Source organism: Cebus imitator, unplaced genomic scaffold, assembly GCF_001604975.1.
Source record: "Cebus imitator isolate Cc_AM_T3 unplaced genomic scaffold, Cebus_imitator-1.0 Scaffold141, whole genome shotgun sequence".
Classification (NCBI taxonomy): domain Eukaryota; kingdom Metazoa; phylum Chordata; class Mammalia; order Primates; family Cebidae; genus Cebus; species Cebus imitator.
The window spans coordinates 3,426,580-3,447,058 of record NW_016107456.1 but is presented as its reverse complement, the minus strand read 5'-3'; the positions used below and the strand labels follow the sequence as shown (position 1 = coordinate 3,447,058).

General features: G+C 51.6%; 1 protein-coding gene across 1 annotated transcript in view; it reads left to right on the top strand.

Moving 5' to 3' along the window:
- MYBL2 (MYB proto-oncogene like 2) overlaps nucleotides 1–19,176 on the top strand; it is a 52,160-nt gene extending 32,984 nt beyond the window's left edge. The window contains exons 6-13 of the mRNA XM_017542202.2: nucleotides 3,056–3,407; nucleotides 6,223–6,636; nucleotides 9,960–10,099; nucleotides 13,248–13,347; nucleotides 14,613–14,726; nucleotides 16,086–16,190; nucleotides 17,900–18,049; nucleotides 18,652–19,176. Of these exons, the coding sequence (XP_017397691.1) occupies nucleotides 3,056–3,407; nucleotides 6,223–6,636; nucleotides 9,960–10,099; nucleotides 13,248–13,347; nucleotides 14,613–14,726; nucleotides 16,086–16,190; nucleotides 17,900–18,049; nucleotides 18,652–18,780 (1,504 nt within the window). The 3' untranslated portion in view covers nucleotides 18,781–19,176. The remainder of the gene's footprint in view (nucleotides 1–3,055; nucleotides 3,408–6,222; nucleotides 6,637–9,959; nucleotides 10,100–13,247; nucleotides 13,348–14,612; nucleotides 14,727–16,085; nucleotides 16,191–17,899; nucleotides 18,050–18,651) is intronic.
- The last annotated feature ends 1,303 nt before the right edge of the window (nucleotides 19,177–20,479 follow it).

Genomic DNA, 20,479 nt, shown 5'->3' with positions numbered 1-20,479 from the left:
TGCCTCAGCCTCCCAAAGTGCTGGGATTACAGGCGTGAGCCACCGCGCCCGGCCATAAAAAACATCTTTGCCAGTTTTAATAAGCAACAAATTCATTACATGTTCTTATTTTAATTTAATTGAATTACTTTGGAGTTGATCTTTTTTTTTTTTTTTCCAGCTTTATTAAGATATAATTGACAAATAAATTGCATGTGTTGGCCAGGCATGGTGGTTCATGCCTGTATTCCCAGCACTTTGGGAAGCTGAGGCTGGCATATCAATTGAGGCCAGGACTTTGAGACCAGCCTGGCCAATACTGGTGAAACCCCGTCTCTACTAAAAACATAAAAAATTGGCCTGGCGAGGTGGCTCATGCCTGTAATCCCAACACTTTGGGAGGCCAAGGGGGTCGGATCATGAGGTCAGGAGTTCAAGATCAGCCTGACCCGACCAACATGGTGAAACCCCGTCTCCACTAAAAATACAAAAATTAGCTGGGCATGGTGGTGCGTGCCTATAATCACAGCTGCCTGGGAGGCTGAGGCAGGAGAATCCCTTGAACCAGGGAGTCGGAGGTTGCAGTGAGTGAGCTGATGCCTTTGCACTTCAGCCTAGAGAGAGAGTGAAACTCTGTCTAAAAAAACAAAACAAAAGGGCCGGGCGCGGTGGCTCACGCCTGTAATCCCAGCACTGTGGGAGGCCGAGGCGGGTGGATCACGAGGTCAAGAGATCGAGACCATCCTGGTCAACATGGTGAAACCCCGCCTCTACTAAAATTACAAAAAATTAGCTGAGCATGGTGGCGCGTGCCTGTAATCCCAGCTACTCAGGAGGCTGAGGCAGGAGAATTGCCTGAACCCAGGAGGCGGAGGTTGCGGTGAGCCGATCGCGCCATTGCACTCCAGCCTGGGTAACAAGAGCGAAACTCCGTCTCAAAAAAACAAAACAAAACAAAACAAAAGAACCAAAACATTAACCAGGCATGGTGGTGCATACCTGTAGTCCCCAGCTGCTCAGGAGGCTTAGGCATGAGAATTACTTGAACCTAGGAGGTAGAGGTTGTAGTGAGTTGAGAGTGTGCCTCTGCACTCCAGCGTGGGCGACAGAGAGACTTTGTCTCAAAAAAAATAAACCACAAAAGAAAAAGGAATTGTATATATTTATGGTGTACAGTATGTTTTGGTTTTCATTTCTTTTACTAATGAGGGTGAGTAACAAATTGCCCCTTAATTTGTTACTTGCCTTGGTCTTCCTTTTTTTTTGTCTTGTTTTTGATTTGTAGATTTTATTTGTATGTTAAGAATGTTACTCCTTTATCATGTAGTAACTATTTTTTCCCAGTCTGGTAGATTTTTTTCTTTATCTTACAAAGATATAAAGGTATGATTTACATATAGTAAAATTCACTTTTTGTTTGTTCATTTTTGGGGGGTGGTGTTCGGAGTTTTGCTCTTGTTGCCCAAGCTGGAGTGCAGTGACCTGATCTCAGCTTACTGCAATGTCAGCCTCCTGAGTAGCTGGGATTATAGGCATGTACCACCACACTCAGCTAATTTTGTATTTTTAGTAGAGAAGGGGTTTTTCCATGTTGATCAGGCTGGTCTCAAACTCCTGACCTCAGGCCATCTGCCCCCTTTGGCCTCCCAAAGTGCTGGGATTACAGGCATGAGCTACTGTACCCAGGCTTTTTTTTTTTGAGATTGAGTCTTGCTCTGTCAGCAGGCTAGAGTGCAGTGGTGCAATTTTGCCTCACTGCAACCCCTGCCTCCTGGCTTCAAGCGAGTCTCCTGCCTCAGCCTCCCGAGTATCTTGGATTCTAGGTGCACACTACCACACCCAGCTAATTTTTTTTGTATTTTTAGTAGAGATGGAGTCTCACCATCTCGACCAGGTTGGTCGCCATCTCTTGATCTGGTGATCCGCCCGCCTCGGCCTCCCAATGTGCTGGGATTACAGGAGTGAGCTACCTCACCCCCAGCGTTTTTTTTTTTTTTTTTTTTTTTTTTTTTTTTTTTTTTTTTGTTTGTTTTTTTTTTTTTTTGTGAAATTTTATAAAAATTTATTTAAAAAAATTATTTTATTTTTTTTCCTTTTTTTTTTTTTTTTGTGAGATGGGGTCTTGCTCTGTACCTCAGGCTGGAGTGCAGTGGTGTGATCTCACAGCTCATTGCAACCTTGAATCATGAACTCAAGGGGTCCTCTTCCCTGAACCTTTCAGAGTTCTAGGATTACAGGTGTGAGACACTTCCCCAAGCTCCCCCTCTCCAAGTTTTTCTTTTTATTAGACAGAGTCTTGCAATGTTGCCCAGGCTGGAGTGCAGTGGTGTGATCATAGTTCATTGCAACCTTGAACTCTTGAACTCAAGGGATCCTCTTGCCTCAGCCTCCCAAAGTGCTGGGATTACAGGCATGAGCATCTGGTCCTCTATCTAATTTTAAAATTTTTATTTAAGCATTAAAAGTTTATTTTTTAATTTTTTTGAGGCGGAGTTTTGGTCTTGTTGCCCAGGCTGGAGTGCCATGGTGCGATCTCAGCTCGCTGCAACCTCCTCCTCCCAGGTTCAAGCGATTCTCCTGCCTCAGCCTCTCAAGTAGCTGGGATTATAGGTGCCTGCCACCATGGCTGGCTAATTTGTTGTTGTTGTTGTATTTTTAGTAGGAACCGGGTTTCACCATGTTGGCCAGGCTGGTCTCGAACTCTTGACCCCAGGTGATCCACCCATTTCGACCTCCCAGAGTTCTGGGATTACAGGTGTGAACCCCTGCACCCAACCTCTGTGTATTACTTCTTTCATTTGAGCCCTTTGAGAGTTAGTTACGTAGCATATATTCCTAAGAATAAGGCCATTCACTTACATAAACACGGCAAAGTTAAATTCAGTACAGGGAATTTAAGCTTAATTTAGGATGCTTATCTACAGTTTCTATTCCATGTTTTCCTGCCCATAATGTGGTCTAGGACCAGACATTGCATTTAATTTTGAAGTAGATGGTGTGGCTAATTCTTTTGTAGAATGTTTGTCTATTTGAGTTCATTGGAGTTTCCTTCTTAGATTCAGGTTGTGTGTTGTAGCTGGCAACTACTGTATAGTCTATATCTCAGTGAAATCCAAATTATGTATTCTTGTGTCTTACAGGGAAGCCTTCTGACCAGCTGGCCCTCTGGCCCTCCTACCATGAAGGAGGAGGAAAGCAGTGAGGAGGAACCTACAGCAGCCACCACTTGGAAGGAGCAGGAGCCCATCCCTACAGATCTGGATGCAGTGCGAACACCAGAGCCCTTGGAGGAATTCCCGAAGCGTGAGGACCAGGAAGGCTCCCCGCCGGAAATGAGCCTGCCCTACAAGTGGGTGGTGGAGGCTACAAATCTCCTCATCCCTGCCGTGGGTTCTAGCCTCTCTGAAGCCCTGGACTTGATTGAATCGGTATGTTGGTCGCAGCACTTCGCAGTTGCACAGAGCACTCCTGGTAGGAAGTGCTTCTCTTGCGGGCCCACATCCTTTTGCCCATTCTGTCGCTAACAGTTACTGACTTCATGCTGAGTGGCCAGCCCTGACTCGAGGGCTGGGGACACCAGGGTTGTCACCATGCAGTCCCTGTTCCTAGGGAGCTCCCAGTGTGTGCAGTGGAGTTTGTGGTGGCATATGACTTCTATGTATGGCACAGGGTGGGGTGGGAAGGTTGCCCAGAGGAGGTGTCACTGCACTGAGCCCTAAAGGTTGACTGGCAGGTGACAGCACAGGACAGCGTGGTATTTGTGACATTACACATGGTTGGGCCTCCCTGAAGAGGTCCCCAGGAAGTGCCAAGGCTTGGTTCTGGTCTTGGAGTGGTGAGTGGGTTCAGGTTACTCGGGGTGGGGCAGGTATTGAGCCCGTGTTGTGGTTACTGTGTAGGCTGTGGGGTTGTGTCCTTTGAGGAGGGCTTCTTGGTGCGACACCCCAGCTTCTGGCTGCATTGGCCAGGCCTGCAGTGTAGAGTGGGGTTTGGGAGGTGAAGACCAGAGGCCTGGTCACTGGGGTGGGGAGTTCGGTATGAGGGACCGCGTTCGCCTTCCCACGTGAGTGTCTGCTGTCCTAGAACATCTACTAACTGCCGGGCTCTGAGCTTCACATACAGTCTGCATGGTATCCTGTGAGGTGTGTCGTTCCTGTTTTATAGGTGAGACTGAGGCTGGGAGAGGTCAAGTAGTATACCCAGGGTTGCACAGCAAGTATGCTTGGTGGTCTTGACTGCCATGCTGTGCTCCCGCTATTACCTGATAGAGGATTGGAGAGCCATCTGCTCAGGCCCTCCTTCACTCTAGGTCTCACCTCTTGACCCCAGTGGCTGGGACCGCAACCAGCTGCAGGGTCTGTCTGTGGTGCCTCCACCTCCAGGGGGTTTCGGAGGAGTTTGACAGGCACCAGCACATTCGTGGATTCTCAGCATAGCTCTGAGGCAAGCACTGGATGCCATCTCTCCTGCCAGCCCTGAGGGGAGTGCTAAGATGAGAGTCGATCCCTCTATGCCTGGCACACTGTGTACCACAGCATCACCTCCCTTTACCTCAGACCGTTCTGTTTCCTTTTGCTTGCCAGGCACAGCTCACTTGTATTGAGCACCCACTGATTGTCGTACCTGATGCTTAATGAGTAATGACAGTACCTAACATTTGAGTGCTTGCCACATGCCAGGCCCTTCACTTGCTACCTAATGTGTGGGTTCTTCATTGGTCTTTGACAACCTGTGAGGTGGGTAGTGAGCACCCCACGCTCAGAGAGGCCAGGAGACTTGACCAGTGTCACACAGCTGGTGCCCTCCGGGAACAGCAGTCAGACCCTGCTGTCTGGCTCAACACTCAGGCTATTTCCACAATGATCTTCTTCATCTTTTGGGGGAGTTACTGCATGTGTGGAAATTCCGTCCTCCCTTCCCTGCTCTGTCCACTCCAGGTGGTCCTTGTAGGATCTACTTCTCGTCTACCAGACGCCTGCAGTGCTGGGACCACCCTCAGGTTGGGGTGTGGGCCTGAGGTCGGACCTGCCCCCAGGTGGCCTTCACCTTTGGGAGTGAACTGTCCCAGGCTCCTGTAAGTCCTGGGAACCAGAGCTTGCCATTAGCACTGGGATCCACTCAGAGGCCAGATCCCCACAGACCAAAGTGGAAGCCTCTGTGTCCAGAAGACTTTTGGTTTGTGTTGTGATTTATTGAGTCAAAGAGGGAAAACCTGGAGTGATTCACGGGCTTCTTAGAAGCTGAGTAACTTCAGGGAGACCGAATCCCCTTAGCTCATCTTCCTTGGTATGAAAGCGAAAGCTCATCATGGGTCAGGATGGCTAGTGACTTCCCTAGGAGAATTGTAGGGATTGGAAACAACTTTTGTGAGCTGCCCCAAGGAGGTACCAATGATGAGCGACATCCCATTCAATGCTCTGTATTTCATTCTATAAAAATAATGGGCAGGTGTGGTGCTGTGGTTCATGCCTATGCTCCCAGCACTTTGGGAGGATCATGTGAGCCCATGAATTCTAGACCAGCCTGGGTAACATAGTGAAGCACTGTCTATAAAAAAGCTTTTACAAAAATTAGCCAAGGCCAGGCACGGTGGCTCACACCTGAAATCCCAGCACTTTGCAGGCTGAGGTGGGTGGGTCATGAGGTCAGGAGTTTGAGACCAGCTTGGCCAATATGGTGAAATCCGTAACCCGTCTCTACTAAAAATACAAAAATTAGCTGGGTGTGGTGGCACACACCTGTAGTCCTAGCTACTTGGGAGGCTGAGGCAGGAGAACTGCTTGAACCCAGGAGGTAGAAGTTGCAGTGAGTGGAGATTACGCCACTATACTCCAGCCTGGGTGACAGGGCAAGACTTCATCTAAATAAATAAATAAATAAGTAAATGAAAATAAGAAATAAATTAGCCAAGAGTCTTGGTACATGTCTGTAGTCCCAGCTACTCAGGAGGCTGAGGTGGGAGGATCACTTGAGCCCAGGAATTCAAGCCTGCAGTGAACTGTGATTGTGATTGTGCTACTGTACTCCAGCCTGGGCAACAGAGACCCTGTCTTTTTAAGGAAAAAAAGAATGTATGAAAATATAGATGTACAGTCATAGAAAACTCTGAGGAAATGTGTGAGATATTAATGATTAGTCCTGGGCTGTAGGTTTATACTTGACACTTACATATTTCCCTTAATGGACAAATCCTCTTGTATTAAAAGGAGAGTAATTGCAATTTTAACCTCCCTCCCTGGACAGGACCCCGATGCTTGGTGTGACTTGAGTAAATTTGACCTCCCTGAGGAGCCATCTGCAGAGGACAGTATCAACAACAACCTGGTGCAGCCGCAAGCGTCACATCAGCAGCAGGTCCTGCCACTCCGCCAGCCTGCTGCCCCAGTGCCCAGCGTGACCGAGTACCGCCTGGATGGCCACACCATCTCGGACCTCAGTCGGAGCAGCCGGGGCGAGCTGATCCCCATCTCCCCCAGCACTGAAGTTGGGGGCTCCGGCATTGGCACGCCGCCCTCAGTGCTCAAGCGGCAGAGGAAGAGGCGTGTGGCTCTGTCCCCTGTTACTGAGAATGGCACCAGTCTGTCTTTCCTGGATTCCTGTAACAGCCTCACCCCCAAGAGCACACCTGTTAAGACCCTGCCCTTCTCACCCTCCCAGGTGCGTGGACCCCACTCTGGCTATTTATTGGGTCGGTACAGACACCTGGTGTTCAGTGCTGGGGGCATGGGTGAGCAAACCAGACCTGGCTCTGCCCTCATGCAGCTTAGGCTCTGATAGGAAGACTAGTTAACTAAACAAGACCCAGAAATGTGAGAGGCAGGATGAAGGAGAAGGCTTATGGTGCTGCATACATGTATCTAGTGTGGGCAAGTCCAGGAAGACTACCAGGAGGAGAGGAGGAAGAGGGGGATGGTGGTAACTGGGTAATGAAGGGGAAGAAAAGAACTGTTTGTTCAGTCCATTTATGGAACCTATTTCATAGCAGACTTGCTAGCATTGGGGAGCAAAGATGAAGATGATAGGGTGTCCCCAGTGCTGGGAAGACCTGGGATATAGCCAGTGCTGAGGATAGGCTTGTAATGTATTAATCAGAATAGAGTGTGGGTGGTGCCATGGTGATAGCAATTGCAAAGTCACTGAGAACTCACTGTTACAGGTGTTGCTCCTGGGTGCTCTGTTAGGCACCACAGAGCCTCAGGGGAGCCGGGGACGGGTGCCAGGGTCTCTCTGAGATAAAGGTCGTGGGAGGCACCTGGTCTTCCTGCAGAGACAGTGTCTGGGCTGGGTCTCCTTGAGCACCTTGACCAAAGGCACAGAAAAGGAAGGGCAGAGTGGAGGTGTGGAGTTCAGGGCTAGGAGTGGTGGGTGGCGCAGGGCCTTGGTGGGCTTAGGTATAACCTAGGTCTTTGGCTCTCGTTAGGTCTGCTCTTCTCGTGATGTTGTGGGAGAGAGCAAGGCTCTGAGGTGGCCTGGTGCAGGAGGCGACCCTGTCATCACGGGTCAGGATGGCTAGTGGCATTTTGAAAGGGACCCTGTATTGGTTTGCTCCGGCTGCTTAGCAGAGTACCACAGACTGCGTGGCTTTGACAACAAATTTAGCAGTGTTGGTTTCTTCTGAGGCCTCTCTCCTTGGCTTGTAGATGCTGGCTCATGCTGTGTTTTCACATGGTTGCCTGTGTCCTAATCTATTGTCTTTTAAAACCTCCTATTTTGTAACATTATAAGGATACCAGTTACTGGATTAGGGCCCACTCTAATGACTTTAACTTACCACTTTATTTTATTTTATTTTTTTGAGATATAGTCTCACTCTTGCTCAGGCTGGAATGCAGTGGCATGATCTCAGCTCACTGCAGTGTCCACCTCCTGGGTTGAAGCAATGCTCCCACCTCAGGCTCCTGAGTAGCTGGGATTATAGGTGCCCGCCACCCATGCCTGGTAAAGTTTTGTTTTGTTTTTTGTTGTGTCTTTTTTTAGATGGAGTCTCGCACTGTTGCCTGGGTGGGTATGTGTGCAGTGGTGTGGTCTCAGCTTGCTGCAACCTCTGCCTCCCAGGTTCAAGTGAGTCTCCTGCCTCAGCCTCCCGAGTAGCTAGGATTACAGGCACCTGCCATCATGCCCAGCTAATTTTTTGTATTTTTAATAGAGACAGGATTTGACTATGTTGGCTAGGCTAGTCTCAAACCCCTGACCTCATGATCCGCCTGCCTCAGCCTCCCAAAGTGCCTGGATTACAGTCGTGAGCCACCTCGCCCAGCTGAAGTTTTGTGTTTTTAGTAGAGGTGGTTTAACCTTGTTTGTCGGCCTGTAACTTACCACATTATTTATGAGACAGAGTCTTACTCTGTCTCACTCTCGGCTCCCTGTAACCTCCGCCTCTGGGGTTCAAGCAATTCTCCTGCCTCAGCCTCCCGAGTAGCTGGGATTACAGGTGCTCACCACCACGCCCGGCTAGTTTTTGTATTTTTAGTAGAGATGGAGTTTCACCATGTTGGCCAGGCCAGCCTCGAACTCCTGACCTCAGGTGATCTGCCCACCTCGTCCTCCCGAAGTGCTGGGATTGCAGGGGTGAGCCACTGAGCCCAGCCTAACTTACCCCTTTAAAGGCCCTATCTCGGCCGGGTGTGGTGGCTCACGCCTGTAATCCCAGCACTTCGGGAGGCCGAGGTGGGTGAATCACCTGAGGTCAGGAGTTCCAGACCAACCTGGCCAACATGGTGAAACCCCATCTCCTTTTCTCTTTTTTTTTTTTTTTTTTTTGAGACGGAGTTTTGCTCTTGTTACCCAGGCTGGAGTGCAATGGCACAATCTCGCTCACCACAACCTCCGCCTCCTGGGTTCAGGCAATTCTCCTGCCTCAGCCTCCTGAGTAGCTGGGACTACAGATGCACGCCACCACACCCAGCTAATTTTTTGTATTTTTAGTAGAGACGGGGCTTCACCATGTTGACCAGGATGGTCTCGATCCACCCGCCTCGGCCTCCCAAAGTGCTGGGATTACAGGCTTGAGCCACCGCGCCTGGCCTGAAACCCCATCTCTAAAAAAAATAATAATAAAATAAAATGAAGTAAAAAAATAAAGGCCCTGTCTCCAAGTATTAATACAGTCCCACTCTGAGGTGCTGAGAGTTGGGACTTAAGGATGTAAATTTGAGGGAGACGCAGGTCAGCCTTTAACATGCTCCAAGTGAGGGCTGCTGGCGGGAGAAGGAAGACCCTGGGGCCCTGAGCTGCTATTTGGGAAGCTCAGGATGATGGAGTGCAGTGGCCGCCCTGCTCCAGAGACCCCATTTAGGGTAGAGGCCCTGAGGGTTGCAGATGGCTCTCTATTATAGCACTTTCAGGGCAGGAAGGGAAGAGAGGGTGGTGCTTCAAAGGATGGATGGATGGTGACTTAGATCTAGATATGAGTCTCACCTCTATTACTCAGCACAAGACTCAAAACCTCTAAGCCTTGGTTTTCTCATCTGTAAAAGGGGATAGTAATGGTGCCTGTGTCTCAGGATTTGTGGGAACTAAATGAAATTATTTGTGTGAAATGCTTAGCCCTGGCAAGAGAAGGTGCTCTCTAATTGGTAACCCCTCTGCCACCAGCATCACTACAGCCCTCACATTCCCTGTGCCTTCACAGGTCAGTTCAGAGCTAGTTTTATTTCTTCTGTGAAGGAGTCGCTCTCCCGCAGTTGGCTTCCTGTGCTTTAACTGCCTTGTCAACACTCAAGGGTAGAGATGGCAAAAGCTAGTATTAGGGTGACAGAAGTGCAGAGGTCTATGTGAACCTGCTTGGTGGCCTCCTGCCATCGATCTGTCTCAGTCCTTGTCCTCTAGTGTCTGATGGGTCAGGAGGGGACCTCAGTGTCAGAGAGCAGATGTTCTGGGGGAGGGACTCAAGGGTCTGTCTCTTCCCATGACCCGCTGAGGCCTCAGGAGTCCACAAGTAGGTTATCATTTTGTCTTGTTCCCTCTCTCTTCTTCGGCAGTTTCTGAACTTCTGGAATAAACAGGACACATTGGAGCTGGAGAGCCCCTCACTGACATCCACCCCAGTGTGTAGCCAGAAGGTGGTGGTCACCACACCACTGCACCGGGACAAGACACCCCTGCACCAGAAACATGCTGCGTGAGTGCTGCATTGCCCCCCACCTTCCTCTCCTCTCCCTCAGCAATGCCACACCATGGGCCTCAGGACCACTGGTGGAACAGTGGGGAGGGAGCACCCTTGGAATACCACTGGAGACTGTTTTAAGGAAGCCCTCTCGTTTCTGGCCACCACGATTTACCATTTTTGTCAGTATTGTCTGGGGCTCCACCTTTGCTTTTCCTCATTTGTAGTTTTTAATTTAATAGTTTCCTTTTTTGTGATCCTCCTGCCTCAGCCTCCTAAGCACCTGGCACTACAGGTGCATGCCACCATGCTCAACTAATTAAAATTTTTTAAGAGGCGAGGTCTTGCTACTTTGCTTGGGCTGGTCTTAAACTGGCCTCCAAGTGATCCTCCTGCCACAGCCTCCCAAAATGCTGGGATTATAGGTGTGAGCTATTGCACCTGGCCTGCATTTCATAATTTTCTATCTTAGGAAAATAGATAGTCCAAATTAGCCTGAAAAACATAATCTCTTCCCCTTTGTAAGGTTTCAAGTGCAAATTTATTGTGTTTGAGCAGCCTATGTGCAGGACGAAAGTGTCCCACTCTCTCTGTCAGGAGTGGAGGCCACATTCCTGCTGAGCTTACGGAGCACAGCGTTTTCTGTCTGGAAGCCTGTACAGGTTGCTCGCTAACTTGCTTTCATGGAGGTGCTTGTAAATAAGTTTACCTACTTGGGTCATCATGATTCTGAATTCCAGATGGAGACAGTTGCTTAACTATCTATTCCTCTGCTTAATACATTTGCTGGAGGAGGAAATCACTTTTATTTTGTGATTCAGAAATAAGCTCAGGAATTTTAGCCCTGATGATGATACATAATTTTGGGAAAAGATTTGTGAATCCCTTAGTCAGAAATCAGTCTCCAATGTCTGGCTCAGTGGCTCACTCTTACAATCCCAGCACTTGGGAGGCTGAGGTGGGAGAATCACTTGAGACTAGAGTTTAAGACCAGCTTGGGCACAACATAGGGAGACCATGTCTCTACAAAAAAAAATTTTTTTGAGATGGAATCTCTGTGTCTTCCAGCAGGAGTGCAATGGTGCGATCTTGGCTCACTGCAACCTCTGCCTCCCGGGTTCAAGCCATTCTCCTGCCTCAGCTTCCTGAGTAGCTGGGACTATGAGTGCGTACCACCATGCCTGTATTTTTAGTAGAGACAGGGTTTCACTGTGTTGGTCAGGCTGATCTTGAACTCCTGACCTCGTGATGTGCCTGCCTCGGCCTCCCAAAGTGCTGGGATTACAAGTGTGAGCCACTGTGCCTGGCCTCTCCCTGAGGGTTTTTTTTTTTTTTTTCTTCAAAGATGGAGTCTTTCACTGTTGCTCAGGCTGGAGTGCAATCAATGGTGCAATCTTGGCCCGCTGCAACCTCTGCTTCCCAGGTTCCAGTGATTCTCCTGCCATGGCCTCCCGAGTAGTTGGGATTTACAGGTGCCTGCCACCAAGCCTGGCTAAGTTTTGTATTTTCAGTAGAAACACAGTTTTGCCATTTTGGTCAGGCTTATCTCGAACTCCTGACCTCAGGTGATCTGCCCACCTTGGCCTCACAAATTGGTGGGATTACAGGCGTGAGCCTCCGTGCCCGGCCTCCTTGCATTTTCTAATGTGTGTATATACTCTTTTTTTGTGAAACAAGGTCTCTCTTCCTCACTCAGGCTGGAGTTCAGTGGTGCAGTCATGGCTCACTGCAGCCTCAAATTCTGGGCTTGCGTGATCTTCCTGCCACAGCCTCCTGAGTAGCTGAGACTACAGGGAACAGCAGGCCTGGCTGATTTTTTAAATTTTTAGTAGAGATGGAGTTTCTCTGTGTTATCCAGGCTGTTCTTGAACTCATGGCCTCAGATGATCCTCTCATGGATTGCAGGTGTGAGCCACTGCCTTTGGCCATGTGTCATGTGTGCTCTTAGTCCTTGTTAATGCCACAAATTAGAGAGGTTCTGGAACTTTCTCATGTTTCTTAGAAATGCTGTGTCCCATCGAGATGCTTGAGTGGCTCAGATTCCCCTCTTTGAGTTGTGGTTTGAACTGTGAGATGTGTATATTTGACCTGTTGCTTATCTGTCTTCACTCTTCCTTACAGAGGGGGATCTCTGTGTCCCAGGTGGGGGATAACAAGGGTTTGGGAAGAGACTGTGGATCCTGCCTAATCTCTAGGTGCTGAGGAAGGAAGAAAAGAATGGTCTGCGCTTGTTCTAGCTTTTTATCTCCCCACGGAGTGGCTGGCCAGCTGCAGGAAGTGGAGGCGGCCAGGCCCCAGGCTGCTGTGTCTAGGAGTTGGCCTCTTCACTCGAGTCCCTGGCTACCTGGGATGTTTCTCTCATCCTTTAAATGCCCTGGTTATGCCACGAGAGTCAGCTATGGTGGCATCTCCAGGTGACTAAGGTCACGTACTAGCATAACGGCTTGTTTGTGGAAGCTGGTAGCTTCCATCAGAGCTGACATTTGACATTTGCCCACAGCCAGCTTGGCCCAGCCCCGTACTGTAAGCCCTGGTTCTCTGGGGTGTGAGGTGCCTCTTCTGATCCCCACTGCAAGGGCAGGCAGAAATCACCCATGGCGGGTCCACATCTCATAGAAGCATCTTACAGTTCTGCTTCTGGACCAGACCGTCCTGGGTTCCTCTCTGCTCTGCTGAAGGGTTCCCTCTGTGTGTCCATCACCTCAGTGAACTCTTGGGAGACCTGGGGAGATGCTGGCCTTGCCTTGTGCCCCACCTTTCCCTCATTGTGCTGCCATCATCCTGCTTACCACAGGCTCTCCAGGGAGAGCTGGGCAGGGATGGGATCTTCCTGGGTTCCCGCCTTGCTCCGTGCCCGTCATACTGTTCCTGAAGTGTGGCCATGGGCTACCTTGTTTTCTGGAAAGTCCCAAGCCTGGACCGTGACAGAGCAGCATTCTCGGCTCTCTGCCACCCCTCTGGTGCTCCTGGCCCCTCTTAGATTCTCCTGTTCCTTCTGTTTCCCCTGAGCCCCTGACTTTGACCTGCAGGGTGGGGAGAGGGATGGGAAGAGAACCTGTGCTGGGGCCAAAGGTCAGATTGGGGGAAGGTGGAGCCTGGGTAGCAGAGTGCCTGGTGTCAGCCCCTTTCTTGTCACTAATTCCCCCGCTCTGGCCCGTGGCAGGTTTGTAACCCCAGATCAGAAGTACTCCATGGACAACACTCCCCACACGCCAACCCCTTTCAAGAATGCCCTGGAGAAGTACGGACCCCTGAAGCCCCTGGTATGTGGTGTGGTCGCTGCCACAGATCTCTGCACAGTGGGGTCTCTTGGGTTCATCCAACCATGTTCAATCCACAGGACCCTTCTCTCTGAGGTCTCACTTGATTCTTCCTCCTGAGAAGAGGCAGAGATCCTGATAGTATAAATGGGGAAACGGAGGCTGTTCCTTATCACCTCCTCTGTTCCTGAGCAGCTGAATGTGCAGGCACATGCTGGAGACATGGTGGTATCCTGTCACACTCAGCCTCAGGATGGGGGAGACTGATGTGAAACATTATAGCTAAAACAGTTTCAGGCAAAGATAACACTGTGCCTGGTTCAGAGAAGTGGCAGGTTGCTGCTCTGGCCTGTCTTCTGACCAACTCCTGGTTTCCTACAGAGCACTGAAAAGCCCCTCGTGGTTATTCCCCACAGTGTGCAGGCTGCCCTTCTCCCCGCTACTCTTCCCAGTTGATGGGATGGTTGTATTTTCTCTGAAAAAAGGAGTTGGCACCTTGGGCTTTCTGTAACATGCAGGCGTCTTAGAAATCAGTGGAGGGTGAGAGAAAGGCATGGTTGTGGAGGCACTGGACTGTGGACAGGGTCTGCAGTGGATCCCCTGCCCTCTCTGCTGCGTGGAGCCTCCTGTGAAACCCAAGGTGGCTGGGGGCTGAGGCTCCCCTGGGCCTGCGATGGAGTCAAGCAGGCTTTCCAGGGACCCTGCTTGGCAGCTGTAATTAAAGTATGCAGGGGCTTTTTGTGGGACTCCTGAGCATTTGCTGTGCTTCGCACCTTTCACTCTTAGTAGCACCCTCCCTCCCCTGTTCTCTGCTGCCTGAAGCTGGAGAGGTCCTTGGAACCCTGAGAAAGGGAAATGGGTTTGAGAGCCCCCATTAGTGTGGAACAAAGGGTTTAGTGAGCCTGGGCTTTGAGCTGTCTGGGTCCTAATTCAGCAGCTATGTGACTGTGGGCCAGCCTCTTGATCTCTGAGCCTCTGTTTCTACCTGAGTAAGATGACAGTTATCGCACAGGGCTATGGGAGGGTTACTATGTGTCCCTGGGCTGCTCCCAGCCATGGCAGGACCCCAGGAATCAAGGTCATCAGCTGCTTATCCAAGGCAGCAGTTAGTGGTTGTGAATTATGCGTGTGAGATCAACATCCTGGCATCAGGCCTCCTTCCTGCCTTACCCAGGATAGCCCAGCTGCAGCTGGGTTGGCCCCACTGCCCCACGCACATGCAGTCTGAGTGTGGTATCTCACATGGGCTACTGCACGCCTACCCACAGCCACAGACCCCTCACCTGGAGGAGGACTTGAAGGAGGTGCTGCGCTCTGAGGCTGGCATCGAGCTCATCATCGAGGATGACATCAGGCCCGACAAGCAGAAGAGGAAGCCCGGGGTGAGTGGGGTGGGAGTGGGATAGTCCTCCGCTGCCAGCTCGGGCAGGGGAGTGTTGGATTCCTGGCAGCGGGAGGCGTCTGGAGACAGGTAGTAGAAAGTGAGGCGCTGGGGAGAATGGGGGTGCAGCATGTCACCTTTGCCCCCTCTCTCAGGGTGGTTGTTGAGGAAACTGATAAGGTAAGGCAAGGCCAGTGTTGTCTCTGGGAGCCTCCCCTGCTCCTCTTTAAAGGATTCACTCACTTACCCAACATTGTGTTCGGACCCTGCTGAAGTGGGGCTGGGCTGGATGTGGTGGATTGAGCGGCGATTAAGACCCAGATGCTAGACAGATACCCGTGACTGAATTCACAGGGTGCCAAGGGCCACAGAAAGGGAGGTCCCAAGGGAATCCTTCAGATGGAGGCAGCGGTCAGGATGAGGCAGCCAGGCGCCAGGCTGAGTGTCAGGGTGCATGAGCTGGGGGTGGGGGAATGGGTTCAGGCGAGGTGGAGTCTGCAAGGACTCCTGGGCAGGGGGCAGGGAAGGGACTGTCCCAAGCCTCCATCCTATGCCAGACTCCCTTCCACTGCATTGTTCACTTTCGTGACAGTGGGCGATTCCTTCAAGTCTATTTGTATTCCTCTTTTTCCCCAGACTGCTCTCCTCAAGGGAGAGCTGGGAATGGTGGGATATACAAGGGTGTTAGGTAAGGAGGGGAGGTGGGTGGTCATCCAGGGTGGGACTTACTCGGGCTGGCACCCCGTGTGCAGGTGGAGAGATCTTGGCTCCTCACCTCCAGGGCACTCCCTGGCCTCTCCTTGGTGGGGGTGGTGGTTCTGAGCCGTGGCAGCTGCTGCTGGGTGGAGGGGGCTGTCGTTCTCAGAGTCCCTCCCTGGTATTGGAGCAGACCCTGGACCTACTTATGTGAGGTGCAGGGTTAGGGATGGCGCATTCCTTCCTTGTATTAAGCATTTGTAGAGGGGCTTGTCTCGAGGGTTTTATGCTTCCATAAACCTGTGGGTGGTATATTAGGTATTATTGGGATGATTCTCTGCTGGACTGTTTGAGGGGCTGTGTGTGGTCCATTTGGGGTGAGGGCAGGTCACTTTGGTGGAGGCTCATGCTGTGTTCCTGCTCACGGTTGGCAGCACCTGGCAGGACAGGGTCTACCCTGGGCACAGTTTGTAATGGGGTATGGGGCCTAACTTTCCCAGTGCCCCCATTCTTCTCACAGCGGATCCCCACTAGCTGGGACTTGCTGAAAGTCTGCACTGCAGCAGGGCCTGGTTTTGTGACCATCCATGGCCATGACCATCAAGGTGCTGATCATGGGAATCCTGACACCCACCCTAACCCCCTCCTATCTCCCAACCTCCAGGTGCGTCGGAGCCCCGTCAAGAAAGTCCGGAAGTCTCTGGCTCTTGACATTATGGATGAGGATGTGAAGCTGATGATGTCCACACTGCCGAAGGCTCTGTCGTTGGTAAGGGTTCAGCCACCCCCACCCCACTCCAGAGCTGCTCCCAGGAGGATGAGGTCTCCTTGGAAGCCTTCTGCCCTTGGAACTGTTGAGTTTTGGAGAGGACCCTTGAGGTGGAGTTAGTCTGTGCTTCTCCAACTGGGCTTCCGGAACACTGGGCTCTGCAGGGAGGGTGGGTCTGGGCACCCACTCCTGGCTTTAGTCAGCAGCTCTGCTTGTCTCTCACAGAAGGTTTTGTTTGGCAAGAGTTGAGTGGCTAGGATATATTTAAAACCCATGGTTCTGGGTCTCCAGCACCCTCCTTTGCATTCTGTTCATGAGAGTGACCCTAGAGAGGGTCAGTGAGGTCAGTGATGTGTCTTTTTTTTTGAGACAGAGTTTTGCTCTTGTTGCCCAGGCCAGAATGCAATGGCATGATCTTGGCTCACTGCAACCTCTGCCTCCCAGGTTCAAACGGTTTTCCTGCCTCAGCCTCCCAAGTAGCTGGGATTACAGGCATGTGCCACCATGCCCGGCTAATTTTGTATTTTTAGTAGAGACGAGGTTTCTCCATGTTGGTCAGGCTGGGCTTGAATTCCTAACCTGAAGTGATCCATCCACCTCAGCCTCCCAAAGTGCAGGTGTGAGCCACAGCACCTGGCCTAGTGATGTGTCTTAAGGCACAGCCAGGAACTTGGGCACATCTTCCCTGGGATGGGTGCCCTTTGGCCCCCAGGCCAGTGCACTCGCTGTGCCAGGTGCTACAGTCAGGTCGACTTCAGGAAGGGGGCTGTTGCTTGTGCAGAGCCTGAGTCGGCAGAAGCTATGCTGTGCTGCTGATCCCTCTGCCCACAATGGGGTGAGCTGGCTCGCCCTGGCTCAGAGTGGGGAGGCAGTGAGAGGCACGGCGGCGTCATGAACAGAGGTTAAGCGCTGCCCGATCTTCCAAGTAGACTGCTGCCCTCACGGTCCTTGCAGAGAAACCTTGGCCTGGCCAGGGATCCCTGACAGGCTGGGGACTTATGTGCGCTGCAGCCAGATTACTACAAAGAAAGAAGTCACTGCAGGAGGTGAAGAGCACAGATTGAGAGTCAGGTGGGCCTGGGTTTGAGTTCTGACACCATCACTGCCCTTTGGGATCTTTCAGGTTCCCTGAGCCCATTTTTTGCCTATAAAAGGGATGCCAAGCCTAAGTCAGGAAGGCCCAGTGCCAAGCAGAGCAGAGAGCCTGGGAGATGCTTCATGCAACTCTGCTGTGCTTGGGGTGGAAGCCACATCTTGATGATGCTTGTGGATGTTTCTGCGCCCAGGAAAACTAGGAGCAACCTTGGCTTCTCCTGAGACTTCATGTGGTAAAGGCATCATTTATTATTGAGTATGTTATTACTCGATAATGCTCAGTAATAATCTACATTTATTGATCATGTTATTACGGCCTGGGGGCTGCATGGCACCTATCCCAGGGCTCATGTGCCCCCAAGTAACTGACTGTGTCTTAAGACATAACTGAATCAGGCTCTGAAATGCACACAGGTGTTTTTTTTTTTTAACTTGATTTTGTTTTTTTTTTTTTTAAAGACCTTTAGAGCAGGATTAAGTTCTTTAGAAAAGTGTGTATCCTCTTCTAGGTCCCAGCAACCAGGTGGTGGTGCTGGGGTGGGATTATCGGGTTTTTCCTTCCCTTTACCAGTTTGTGGCAAAAAGGTGACTCTTTGACTGGGTTTTGGTTTCAGCCAACAACTGCCCCTTCAAGCTCCTCCAGCCTCACCCTATCAGGTATCAAAGAAGACAACAGCCTGCTCAACCAGGGCTTCTTGCAGGCCAAGCCTGAGAAGGCAGCAGTGGCCCAGAAGCCCCGAAGCCATTTCTCGACACCTGCCCCTGTGAGTGCCGGCCATCCCTGGGGGTCCTGCAGTGCCAGCCTTCTTAGCTCAGGGCCATTGCCTAGACTGTTCTCTGCCTGGATGCTTTTCCTGCTACCTTCCTGTGGCTGCCTTTGCTTAATTTACTCTTCTCTCAGTCTCAATGCCATTTCCTTGGGGAAGCCTTCACTGACCCCACAAACCGTAGAGACACCCAGCGGTTCTCTCTTTTATGCCTGTGTTTCACTTGTTACTAAGCATTATCTTTGTATTTGGTTTGCTTAGTGCATGTCTGCCTTCAGGCAGGGGCCGTCCTCAGGCTGCTGACCCATCTCACTACTCCTCCTGGCTGTGGCTGCTCCTTGAGATGCTGGTGCTGTGTTTGGCAGGTGGGGGGGCAGTGCATGGCCATGTGTCCTTGTCCAGCCTCCTGCTTTTCAGCTGAGGAAGCCCACAGCGAGGGAGTGGCTTATCCAGGGTCACCAGGAATCTGGAGAGAGAATAAGAAGGCTCTGGCTTCTGGGAAGGGAGTCTCGACTCCACCCTTCCCTGGCCAGGGTCACTAGGGTCTGTTGGGAGTACATAGTCCCTGCCTGGGTGGTGACCTTCTTGTCTCCTCCCAGATGTCCAGTGCCTGGAAGACAGTGGCCTGCGGGGGGACCAGGGACCAGCTCTTCATGCAAGAGAAAGCCCGGCAGCTCCTGGGCCGCCTGAAGCCCAGCCACACATCTCGGACCCTCATCTTGTCCTGAGGTGCTGGGGCGGGTCACGAGCCCATTCTCATGTTTACAGGGGTTGGGGGTGCAGAGGGGGTCTGTGAATTTGAGTGTCACTCAGGTGACCTCCTGCAGGGAACCTTCTGCCACCAGCCCCTCCCCAGACTCTCAGGTGGAGGCAACAAGGCCGTGTGCTGCCCTGTCGCCAAGCCCAGCTCTGGGCAGCTCCTGGTGCTAACAGCAAAGCCCCACACCCAGGCCTGCGTGTTCCCTCCCAAAGGCCACAGGGAGCCCAGTCAGCTTCTCCCAAGCCCAGGTCAGGCCTGGCTCATCTCAGACCCTGCTTAGGATCGGGGGCGTGGCCAGGGGTGCTCCTGTGCTCAACCCCAGTTGGTGCATTTTTTTGGAAGAATAAAATTGCCTTTCTCTTTGTGCTGGTCTGGACTCTACCTCTGTCCTGGGCCCTGCCCGTGGTTCCCTGGTGGCCCATGGGCCCTTTCTGGGATGTTGGGACATCCCAGAAATCCCAAGGATGTTGGATGCTCATCCTTAGAGGCCAGCCTTATCTGCACAGCCCAGGCCTGGGCCTTTGACCCTGTTCCCGCCAAGGGGCCCAGTGATCCTTGAGCAATTTCTCTCATCCCTGCATCCAGTGGGCATCTCTGCAAAGCTATGAGTACTCTTGGCCATGGGGTGGGGTGGCAGTGGGCAGAGACTAGGGGCAGAGGAGGACGATGGGTTGGTGCATTAGGGCTTTGTCTGGCCCTTGCCTCAGTGGGCAACGCTGAGCAGGAGGGTGGGACAGGCCAGAGCCTCTACCCTTGTGGCCCTAAATCCTTAATTGTGGTAGCAGTTACAGAGCACAGTGCTTGGCAGGTGGTTGGGAAGAGCCACTGGGGATTAAAGCAGGGAAGATGCCAAGTCCAAGAAGGTTTAAATGAGGAAGTGAGGTTTTCAGCAGCCTGTTTCATGGGACAGACACATGGCCATCCCTATGAGCTCAGGTTGAGCGGACTTGGGGCATGTCCTCACCTGGGGCAAAAGATGTGGCCAACTCAAGGGATGGGGACTGAGTTAATTAGGGTGCCAGGGTTCTGGTGTGTCTGGCCTCAGACACATCCCTCTCTCCCTCTGGAGCTGCCACCTAGGGTCCCCCTACCCCCATCCATCCATACCCAGTCATGCCATGCTTGATCCTGGCAGTGTCCCGGTTCTTGCTCTAAAGCCAAGGAGGGGCGGGGGCTTGGCGCTTCCCACCCTGTACACCACAGCCCATGTGGCTGGGCCTTATGCTCTTGCAGGTTCCATGGATGAACCCATACCTAACTCATGCCCTGAGCTTTTGTGATTTGTCAGCCTGGAGCCTGTCTCCTCCCCAGCTTCTTTTCCAGGTTCTGTCATTGGCTGTTCCCTACAGGCCTTGGTCACCCACCCACCCGCAGGGCTGTCAGCATTGGTGGATGACCTGTGTCCCACAGTGAGGATGGGGACAGCATTGCCTTGTCTCCCAGAGCGTACACGAAGACTCTGTGGAACAACTTTGTCACACTCAAATGCAGCGCGTTGCAGGCTAATATGCAAGTTCCTGGGCCCTCTGAACTTGGGGTGGCGGCACTTGGGGTGGAGCCTGGAGAAAGGGATTTTTTTTTTTTTTTGAGACAGTTTCGCTCTTGTTACCCAGGCTGGAGTGCAATGGCGCGATCTCGGCTCACCGCAACCTCCGCCTCCTGGGTTC